Source organism: Triticum urartu, chromosome 2A (assembly GCF_056163025.1).
Source record: "Triticum urartu cultivar PI428250 chromosome 2A, HENAU_Tu73, whole genome shotgun sequence".
Taxonomy (NCBI): Eukaryota; Viridiplantae; Streptophyta; class Magnoliopsida; order Poales; family Poaceae; genus Triticum; species Triticum urartu.
Genome location: NC_141874.1, coordinates 740,416,328 through 740,428,017, shown reverse-complemented (window position 1 = coordinate 740,428,017; position 11,690 = coordinate 740,416,328). Strand labels below are relative to the sequence as shown.

Below are 11,690 nucleotides of genomic sequence, written 5' to 3'. Positions count from 1 at the left end.
GAATCCATAATACTGAGATTGCTACATGATCTCCATGACACAGCTTCATTCAGGTTTGGCAGATGAAGAAGTGCAATCCTTGCTGAATTTATAACAGAGAATACACATTAGCCCTAATAATAGGGGCGGTTCACTGAAGTCTGGAACCAACATAACCAAAACCTATTCTCATAAAAGGTAACCAAAAAGTTCAACAATTGCGTCTCAATCTCAGCCATATCACAAAAACCATCTGCTTGCATAATGTTTTCAGAAGAATGTTTGCAGCATGCTTGTTTTAACAACCTTTATCAGCGGACTTCAACCGCCAACCGTAGGTTATTTATCATCTGCCCTTTGAGACATAAGAGGCTATACCTTTAAGAATACAACTAGCACACCCCATCGAACTTGAGCGATCGATGATCAATCAGCTATACAAATCTTGAGTGCCAGATCAAATAATGGCCCTGAATGAACTACTCTCTAGAGATGCCAGTAATGCTTATCGGGTAACTATGTTTGACATAGGCTACAAATACATAATACGCATTTCTGACACTCACAAAATTATGCTGCTGCAGATCTATTGTTATCAGGATCTTCTTCTATATTCAAAGCTTGGAGCAGCTTCGGCCATGATTCGGGGATTCCTCCTGGTAAATCGAACTCCAAGAGTTTCCCCCGTGCTCTGTAGAAATCCTCCACTGGTTCACACTGCAAAGATGACGGCTTGCTTAAAAAGGATAACACCCATAACAGGGTCATACACTGAGAACAGAGCTATGATCAAATGTATAGAGGAAATATTCCTAGCCTATACCAGTGAGGGGGAATATTACCATAGGAGTTGCATCATATAATTTCAAGTTTGGAAGATGAAATGTGCTCATTGCTGAATTTGGAACAGCAAATACACATAAATTCCAGAGCCAATTGGCTAAACAGTAGTAAATAATTATCATAAAAAACCTCAGAAAATAACAAAGTTCAATATGTCTCAACATGTCTCGGTATTTCATACATGCAAGTTTAAGGTCATGTTGAAATATAAACGACCTAGCATCCCTTTTCTATACTGCTAAATTCACTACTGATCTCATACCTAAACAAACATAGCTTCATACGCCCTACTAGTGCAAGTTGATCGTTATGATCTCATAAATTTTACTCCCTCCGTTCCTAAATATTTGTGTTTTAGAGATTTCAACAAGTGACTACATACGGAGCAAAATGAGTGAATCTACACTCTAAAATATGTCTATATACATCCATATGTGGTAGTCCATTTGAAATCTCATTTTGCTCCGTATGTGGTCACTTGTTGAAATATCTAAAAAGACAAATATTTAGGAACGGAGGGAGTAAATAACAACACAAATAAAACTCAAAAAATGAAATTTAAGGTTCACTGCTACGTACCAAATCATGGTAAACACGCAATCGCTCCTTTACCACCTCTTCGGTATCATCTGCTCTGGTAATTAACTTCGATTCGCACTGTGGAGGAGGTAGTAGTGGAGGCATATACATTCGAGGCCCACCATTCTCACCCTCAATGTCAATGGAGGCCACATTGAAGTTTCCTCCACACTGGCTGCACTTCCTTCTACCAACGCATTTTGCAAGCAGAGCCTCTTCTCGAAGTTTGAGATTGATCACCAAATCAATATCTGTGACTCCCTCCAGTATTTCCTAACAAACCACACTATACAATTTAGTTTGGGAACTGTCACGCGATATGAGCGGATAAGTTCTTTTTTATCAACAAAAAACTGCAGATAAGTTTGAAGACTCAGTTGATCTCAACCATAGACATGAACTATGGTACATCAAAACTATTACTAGAATGAAGTTCCACATTTGTTGCAATTATATATGTCTTGCATAATTACAACCAGGTCAAATAACTAGCTCACCGCTTGTCTTATAGTTCTTGGAAAACCATCAAGTATGAACCCTAATTCACCCTTGTCTCCTCCCTCCTCAAGGCGCTTTGACAGCAGATTTATGATGATCTCATCAGACACCAGTTTTCCATGATTCACAATCTCCGAAAGCTGGAAACAAAGCAGACATAAGACAATCAACAAAGTGGAAGTGGTAAAACAGAGTTGAACTAGTTGGTGTTATGCTGATTTGGCTTCCCTTACTAGAATCAAGTTCCATATTGTTAACTAGAATCAAAATTAACATTGTTATTCTGAAACTGTACACAACCTACAGGTTAGTCTTATTTATTTGGGCCTTATCATCAATCATTCATTCATGCCTCTGCTACTGGAAGTGTAGCAGCACAGAACTAAACAGTCATAAAAGGGTTCAATCAAACAATCTATCCTAAGCTGCAACCATCGACCGAGCAAGTTGCACATCCTTGCACTCAGGTTTCATAACCAGCCCTAATGGATTGTCTTACAGACTTCACAATCGTGTGAGGGTTTTCAGACTGAGTTAACAGTAGTAATATCTGTTTCAAAAACTTGTTCTATAAGCTTCTTGTGAGGGTTTTCAGACTGAATTAACCGTAGTACTATCTGTTTCAAGAACTTGTTCTATAAGGTAACAAATTCCAGCTTGTTTGCAACGAACCGACCGCACGGAAAACAGTTTGTCAGTATATATCATTAGTCTGCTGCAGGTGTGCCGACTGCTGAAGTGTTGAGCATGTGCTCAATAGCATGGTGCAGCTGTTGTGTTTCGTAGTGACCAATTGGATGTTCTCCATTGGGAGTTTTGCACCCCAAACAAACTGCTGGCGTCGTCTAACTGGATGTGATGCATCATGTGCCTACGGATTGCATCACCAAAAAATAATGGCGGCAAGCTGGGTTGCGACGATGATACAGGATTTGCGCTGCCATGTGGTCGGATTTGTGGACTCTCATACAAATTAAAGCCCTCTTTCTGCACTAAGAGCGGTCATTATTGTTGCTGATTTGGTAGCTGATGCAGGGGAACACTTGCAGGTAAAACTATCCTTAGGCTCCCTTTCGTCAACATCAGAGGGGATCTCTACTCTCTAGCTATCAATTCTTGTACGAAAATCACCACGCAGGATTGAGCGCGAGGAACTGGAATACTACCTGCTTGGCGAGCGGGCCTGAGGAGGCGAGCTCGTCGCGGACGAGGTCGCCGGTGGCGATGTGGGGCACGCCGAGCAGCCGCGAGAGGCGGCCAGCGTAGGTGCCCTTGCCGACCCCGGGGCAGCCGAGGAACACCCACTGCACCCGCGCCCCGTCCTCCACGGGCCCCGGGCCGCCGCGCCCGCGCCCGGCCCAGCGCCCCGCCGCGGGCGGCGCCCCCTTGGCCGCCCCCATCGCCTCCACGGACGCCAGGCCCCTCCTCGACGCCCCGGCCGCGCACGCCCGGATCGCGCGGGACATCGCGGACGACATCTCGCCGGCCCCTGGTGGAGACGAACGAGCCGGAGATATTTTCCGTCGGTCGCCCTTTTTCCTCGCCCTGCTGCTGCTGCCTCGCGTTCGAGTCGAGTCGGAGACGACGACGGGGTCGCCGGGTGGTGGCCAGCTCGGGGGCGCCTAACACGTGGCGGGCCCCGCGCCGATCCGAGCGGCGGTGGGCTCACGTGGGCGAAATAGGAAAGAAATTTCTCTCGGGAATATCTCGGTAGGTTCCGCGCGACACGTCGGACGGTCTGTGGCGCCGGACGCGTCGCCGTCGGCCTCGATACGCCGGAGCGGCGACGTCACCGCGCGCATGCTGGCGTGCACTTCTCTTCCACCCGTCCGTCCGTCCGTCCGTCGCAAGCTGCAGTCGCGGTCGGCGCATACGACGCGGCCAACAGCCAACCAACCGACCAACCTGCAACGAAACCACACAGCCGAGATCCATGCAATCGTGTTCAAAGAGGACAAATAAAGAAAGAAATGAGGCAACTTTCAAGCACACATATACGTATATTCTCCAAGATTAATCGATGGAAAGAAGGCAGATGGGTACAATGAATCTCATGGCCTCTTTGGTTCAAATGAATCTTACAAGAATTTCAATACTTGTTGTTGTTGGGGTAACTTGTACTACTGGTTTTCCCCAACCACAGGTATTTCGGTACATAGGGAGTATTAAAGTGCTATGTTTTTCAAATAATACGAATGAAAGAGTATATAATCTTTTTTGTTCAAGCAACACGAGACAACAAAAGATATAAATAATTTTGATTCTACATCTTTGTTTACTTAAATCTCTGCCTACATACTCCGAGGTTCCTGGTGGAGAATCCTTCTCGCGCCCGCTTCTGCTTGAGCATTCTCCATCGCGGCTGAAGGTGCCCAAGAGGGATGTGGCCATCACTGGGAGCTCGCCGATGAGCGCAAATCCACCCCATGGAAGGGTGGCGACACAAGGCCCTATGAATGAGGGCAAAGAGTGACCCTGCAGAGCTCCTCTGGAGCGATGGTCATGGGCACGTAGGAGATGCCAGCATCTAGCGGGGTTGGCAGCGTGATGGCGGGCATGCTCGAGGCGGGCACAGTGCTCCGGTCGAGAGGTATATCGCTGATCCGGAGGTTGTGCGTTGTTGATCTAGTGTTGGCACGCGGGCGATGTTGATCTACGTCTCGTGCTCCATTTTCGGTCATGTCGGGCCCTGCGCCGACAGGCATGGACAGAGCTCTCTCCGACGAGGTGGTAGTCGGCAATGGTGCACTCCGCCGTCAGTGATGGTCATTGTGGCAACCACTCTAGCCTACTGCGATGGCCTCGCTATAGACTATTGTGGCCATCGAAAGATCTTTCTGAGGGTTTCTTTCTCCAAATCTAGTGGTTGACTTTGGCAGTGAAATGCAAAACTATGGACGACAAGTTGATGCGGAGAGATGGTTGTGCAGCGGCAGCGTTCGCATCGCATGTGTGACTTCAATGGTGGTGCTACTCGAGCTCTGAGGTGAAAGCATAGGTCTGACCTGAGTTGGTTCTACCTGCCAATGGCAATGTTTTCATGTCATTATCTTGTTGAAAGCATTGCTCAGATATGCTTGGACCGGATCTTTAAGGTGAAAACTTGATTCTGACCTTTGGTGGTTGGATCCGGCGGCGACGACGTTTAAGCGTCGCTCCCTTTCTGAAGGCATTGATATTGAAGAATCGCGTCGTCCATGCGGTGTCATCAGATTGTTGGTGCGAATATGGTCATTGTTGCAGTTTGTCGACCACATATTTAATCGCTTTGAAGTTTTTTTTCCTCGTCCATGCATAGTTTTGGTCATATATGAATTTACTGTTTGCCGGCGTGTTTTTCGTGTGCGTGCATTGGTGTTGGTTGTGTGCATTCAAGTTGTGCAGAGACCAGATTATGCTCTTTGTGTTTGTATTCTCTCGATGGTCCATCTTGAGCCAATAAAATTCACTCTTTGTCAAAAAGGTACTCCTTTTGTCAGTTGTTGGACTGTTCGATTCAAGCATGGCAGAACGGAATTTGTTCTCAACCATTCTTATACATCTGGAAAATCAACAGAGTTCATTGGCCATCTCTTGAATGGATAAATAACTACAAAACTAATGATGGCTTCACACTGCAATTTGCAACTCATCGTGTTAGGTTGATATAATATGGATGAGTACCCTGTTTTTGTATTGTTCAATGTTTTATCGGGCATGGGGCATAGTTGGCATATGAACTATTTATTGTTTTATTGTACTCTTTAATTTGGTGTATGAACCATTTGGAATATGAAATTTATGTTGTATGGAACAATTGCTTAAAATAAAAACTGGCCTACAATATCTGAAAAAAAACATAATGTTGCTTACATCATGATGCAAAACTCTAATTACAACCCTGTATAATTTAAAATACTATACATAGACTCACTACACTGGTACAGCTACATGTCCTCTCCTCGCATCTGCAATAGGTACTCAACTGGATTAAGTTGAAGTTGAGAATGAACATGTTTGTTTTGAATATAATTTTAAGAACAGTTGTTAGCTCATGGATATGGCCAAAGCAGAACTTGTGCTACCAAGGGCAACAAATTCCACTTCCAACGGATGCAATCTATCCGTTTGCTCTCTTCACCAATCAAAAGAAATCACAATATTAGAAATCTCAGTAACAATATCCACAAACTCTCCAGGACTCTTTTATAGAGATGCTCTTTGCAAGCCAGCTACAATCAGCTGGTAGCATGTGGAATGCTACGATGATCTTTTGCAAAGGAGACACCCAAGAATGGCAACACTATCTCTTGTCTGCACAAAATAACTATCAGCACCTGCTATGTCCAAAAACAGAGGATGCTGCTTTCTGAACATGCTAGGAAACAGGAATATGACACGAAGATGAACAACGATGGCTAAAATGAATATGTAGCAGTTGCAAATCAAAGTTATTCATGCCGACCAGAACCAGAAATGCGTGCCTGCTATTCATGTTGTAATGAAAGAACCACCACAAGATTCATTAATCCCCAAATATCAACTGTATTATATTTATTGATTGATGACGAGCATAACAATAGGTAACACTATAAATCTAGTGTCCATAGTGCACAGCAGCTCGGGCATCCCTACAAGGTTTCTTGATTCCAAGCAACACGAGAAATAGAAAATGTCAAAAATAATCTGAATTCAATCTTGCGTTCTGCCGACTCGGACTGATCGACTGCACATTGATCGGCTTCTGTCAATCATCAAACCAATCGGGCATGGCAGAACGCAGCTGTATCGAAGAAGAATCATCTCTAGGTGCGGCAAATCTGGAGAGGGGCGACGACGTCGGCCATCTCCTCGCAGGCGGCGCCAGCGACCTGGACGAGGTCTGGAACGCCCTTACTCATCAGCAACCTCCTCCGGCATTCCTCTGCAGCTTCCATCCCAGATGAGTAGGCGCCGTGCACCGCACCAGAGTGCTCCGCGCTGGCCGCCTCTCCGGCGAAGTACAGCACGCTCTCCACCGGCGCCGAGAACCTCTCGCACACGTCCGACGGCTTCCCCACCAGGTCGCACGAGTAGGACCCCAGCGAGTTCGGGTCTGACCCCCACCGCGACACCAGGTACTTGTTCTGCAAAATCCAACATCGATCATCAGTTCACAATCGCCATGGTCAGAATTCAGAAGTCACAGAGAGTGGTGACAAGAACATACGGGTTCAGTTGCGTCGGGTATCATCTTCCTCAGGTGACACATGACGAGTTCCACAGCCTCCTTGTCCGAGAGCTTCTCCACATCCTGGGCGAACCGACCGGCTGCCATGAAGACAAGCACTGGGTGGCCGGTGGCCTTGTGGAGGTTCAGGAAGTAGCCGCACGTCTTGGGCGTCGGGCCGACCATGCCCAGCACCTGCACATTCGGCCAGAAGGCTTTGTCGAAGTGCATGGCAACCTTGTTTTCAATGCCGACACCAAGGTCGGCGATGGCAGAGCTCTTCCAGGATGGCAGCTCGGGCTCGAACTTGATTATGTTCGCCTTCAGCACACCGAGCGGCACAGTGATTATGCAGGCGTCGGCCGAGTATTGTGCGCCATCCTCGATGGTGACTGTCACTCCCTTCTGCTGGCGTGCAATTTTCTTTACTCTGAATAAATATATAGCAGTAACAAAGGTAAGTAAATGTATCTACCAACTGCGATTAGCAGGAGTACTTCAAAGAAAATGATGATTTAACTCTGAGGCAGAACACATGGAAGTTTCAAACTGATGATTTCACTCAGATAACATGTTTAACTTAAATTCCAAATGTACTTGGGCACCATCATGACAGTATAAAAGATGTGTGATAGACATGCTGAAATTATTTAGTGTGCGGCATATGTATGTTGGGAAAGAAAAGAATAATACACACCTCTGATTCAGACGGATGTCAAGACCTTGAGCGAGAGCCTGAATTACAGGTAAGTATCCATCAACCATCAGACCATGGCCACCAGTGAGAACATGTTCCTGATCCCAGTTTTTCAGAGATATTTCATCTGCATCTGCAGCAAACCATGCCTCCAGCCGGCAGACGCACCATTGAAGGATTCGATCATCTAGCCCTTCTAGCCTATAAATTCACAACAATATCAGTCAAGCTCTTTTGCAACAACAATCCAATTTATAAACCGTGTCTTGAATAAATCATGGCAAATAAGCATGATACAAGATTTTATACATACTTGAGATCAGGGTGCCTCTCAAGAACCATTGAGATTGCCTGTTCAAGGGGCATGTCGTGTTCCTGCTCGTCACGGAGTTTCACCGTCTCCTTGAGAATTTTCTCAAATATCACGCCAACTTTAGCAGCTGTCTCCATTGGGACTGCAAGGCCGTTCTTATCAAAGAGCGAACAGCTGCAAAGGAACCAATTAACAGAGTGAGATATAAGAACATGAAAAAATAATACAAGTATATTGATTATACCAAAGGAAAATGTATGTTCGAGTGCTGAAATCACCTTTCCAAATCATGGTCATACAGAACAGAGTTGTCACCACTGGTGTGATATAATCTCAGCCCAAGATGGCCTATCAGTGGTGCTAAAGAATTCTCATTACTGACACCGTGCAACCTGAAAAAAATTCAGCAACACCAGGGCGAAGTTAGCAAAGATTATACAGATAAAATCTACCAAGGATTGTTCCAATCAATAAATTTAGGCGAAACTGACCATGAGGCTCCCATGTCAATGGGGCATCCAAAGGAGTAATCCGTGTGGACACGGCCACCAATTCGATCTCTCGACTCAAGGACAGTCACCTGCTCAGGAAGCAGAGGCACCAGTTAACACAAACACTCTACGGATTCATCAAATTGGAGGAGACAGAGATGAATAGATCAGAAATTTATCGGTACCTCAAAAGAGGAATTGGAGAGGACACGAGCCGCGGCGATCCCTGAGATTCCGCCCCCGATCACGATGACAGATGGAGGCGAAGCGCACCGCCTCTCGATGGTTGGAAGCAGAAGGCCTGGAACACATCAATGCACAGGAATCAGTAACGGCCGGAATTGTTCCTGATCAGAGCGGGAATCAAATCAGGGACGAAATCTATGATGAACTTGGCACCAAAATTGAAATCTTGTACTCAATTATGATCGCAATTGAGCGATTAGATCCAAAAATCCTGTTCCGACCCCCTACCCATCACCGAAAATCGCCCCTTTACGCAAGATCTGGCAGAGAACGACGAAATTACGGGACAGAACAATCGCCGTACCTCCGGTTTTGAAGCTGTTGGGATCCATGGCCGCCGGCGCGACCGTCGCCCGACGAGAAGAAGAAGACGAAGATTCAGACGGAGCAGCGGCAGGAGAAGGCCCCTCCGTCCGCGCGAACGCAACCGCGAGCACGAGCGGCGTACGTTTGTTTACAAGAGAAGATTGCTGGTGCTACTACTAATAATACTGGAATTACTACGAGTACGACTATTATTCAGACTACGTATGGGAATCGAGATGAAGAACATGAAGACGAGGAGGCCGTCCTGGAGGCGGCTTGCGTCGGCGGCGGAGCGGCGGAACGTGAGGCAGCTCATTACACTGGCTCCAAACCGGCAACACCGAGTCGGATCCCCTGCTTCCTTCCTTCTTTCCTCCCTCCCTCCCTCACCGGCGGCGGCGAGAAGCAAAGATGCTTTCTTTCTTCCGGCGGGCGGCGGATGGAGAAGTCGGAATTGATCCGAGGATTGTGTTGCGTGGCTTGGGAGGAAGGTGGGGCGTGGCGTTATATAGAGCGGACGGAGGGAGGGGAGAGGAGGTCGGCCCGGGCACGGACGGACGGACGAGAGCGGCTCGGAGAAGGAAACCGGCTGCGTGCAGGGGTCAAGATATTTTCGTTCAAGTGGGCCACTGGATTTTTGCTAGTCCCGTGCACCTTCTTTGTACGCTTTCTCGGGGAAAAAAAGAAACCAAATGTACGGGATTCAACAACAAAAAAATCAGGACATCACGTACATACCTTTATCCCTAGAAAAAAACACATATTCTATCCTCGTGAGCATCTGTGAGAACATCCGCAGCCGGACTTCCAAATCCAGCACCTATAAGCTCGGGCGCATCCGTGAACAGTTACTAGAGAGTCATCAAATCGGTGCATCCACACCTGCATATCTCATATATGGCACCCTATATTCATACAAAATCATGCAACGCACTACATAGATCACCAAATGACCAAAATTAACAGGAAGCGGACCTATAAACCGATAGCAAACGAGAATAATTCACATAAAACACACCAAACGAGCATAATTCATAATTCACAAAGTTCAACTGCCCGACAAATTCTAACGATAGTAGGAGCTAAATTATATAAACGCGGAGAGGGCCAAGCTTCACCACTTCCACGTCGGCCCTTTGCCCTTCCAGTCGTGGGTCATCCATCCAATGGAAGGTGGATAATTTCTAGTAGTCTCGAGCTCTTTGCTTGATGCTTCATGTTTATTTGTTCTCTATAAAAGTATACATATAAAAGGTTATTAATTTTTGTTTTTATGAAAAGATATTAGTTTTCTTTAGTAACAATAATTTAGCAATCTCGTGGGAATTTTGTGATAATAAAGCGTTTATGGTTATGGTTGTTAAAATGTAATGCATTAAACTTATTCGATAATTTGTTGTGAAAAAGGTAGTGAAATGACCAAAAAATGTAAAATAGATTGTGAAATCCACTAATAAGTGTACAAAATTATGTAAAATAGTGTATAAAGAATTGCAAATTTTAAAAAGCAGTGGCTTCGATAATGAAAATATTATGAAATTACTACTTGTTATACTAAAAATTACTACATTTTATATAGGATTTACTAGGGGTGTAGAATAATGAAATTATTACTCAAGAGGAAGTGGAATCCTCACTTAGCAACGTCGTGCCTCTGATGTTTGCGCCATGAAAGCACATATTGGTATGATCAGAAGGGTCCATGTCTAGGCCACCAAATATCCTAAACATGTCACCCCAAGTTTCGTTACAATGAGAGCTCGAAGGCATTCAAAACTCTAGGACGAGAAATAGGAGACCAAGACGGCGATGGCCAATGCAACCGACCAAGACCCTAATAAATTGGTATCCGCCCCGACTTACCCAACGCGGCAACATGTCTTCTGGTGGCTCACATCGTCCATCAACATGAATTAATCTCCCACAGTCAAAGCAAAGTGGGGGATCTTCTCATATTAGAACTATGTAACACATCTTCCGGTGAAGAGCACAAAATGAAACCCCTAACCATTGGCTCAAGCCTAGAAAATCCTAGTCGAACCAACAATTGCTTCCCCTTAGTTGTACCTTGGCTCAAGCCTAGAAATTCTACTCGAACCAACAATTGCTTCCCCTTAGTTGTACCATGTTCTTCCGCATCCACTTTGATCACCTTCCCTAGCCAATTACCTACGTCTTTGCCAAAGGTGTCGATCCTCCTATGTAGTGGAAAGCCTTTCACCCAGACCCATGCATCAACTGTTGGAAATATGAGTAATTTACCGAATGATTTTATTGATAGAAATACTAGATAAAGCATGACTAATATAGCAGTGATAAAACAAGTCATGCAATACGACAGAGAGAAGGTAAATAGCATCCGTATATATGAACTAGAACCGAACACATCTAGAACAGACACTAGAGCAAGAAGTTGTGACAGAACCTCTAACAGAAAGAGTATGAGAACGTACGGAACGGGAGCAGATGCACGGGTCTTGGGGTCGGTGTCCTCGCCAGCCATGTCGTCGAGGTGGTTGTCGACGTCGGGGAAGAAGTCGTCGTCGGGGA

General features: G+C 45.7%; 2 protein-coding genes across 2 annotated transcripts; both read right to left on the bottom strand.

Annotated features, from left to right (window-relative positions):
* Positions 1-217: 217 nt before the first annotated feature.
* Positions 218-3,518, bottom strand: LOC125527639 (putative adenylate kinase 6, chloroplastic). The gene is made up of 4 exons (XM_048692150.2): positions 3,066-3,518; positions 1,899-2,039; positions 1,402-1,674; positions 218-696 (listed from the first exon to the last, which is right to left on the bottom strand). Exons 1-4 carry the CDS (start codon positions 3,375-3,377, stop codon positions 550-552), a joined length of 873 nt encoding a protein of 290 aa, XP_048548107.2. The 5' UTR covers positions 3,378-3,518; the 3' UTR covers positions 218-549.
* A 2,885-nt stretch (positions 3,519-6,403) lies between these two features.
* On the bottom strand, positions 6,404-9,637 carry LOC147987506 (polyamine oxidase 4). The gene is made up of 8 exons (XM_087545365.1): positions 9,139-9,637; positions 8,774-8,889; positions 8,589-8,677; positions 8,376-8,489; positions 8,098-8,271; positions 7,785-7,985; positions 7,088-7,517; positions 6,404-7,004 (listed from the first exon to the last, which is right to left on the bottom strand). Exons 1-8 carry the CDS (start codon positions 9,164-9,166, stop codon positions 6,684-6,686), a joined length of 1,473 nt encoding a protein of 490 aa, XP_087401491.1. The 5' UTR covers positions 9,167-9,637; the 3' UTR covers positions 6,404-6,683.
* Between the last annotated feature and the right edge of the window lie 2,053 nt (positions 9,638-11,690).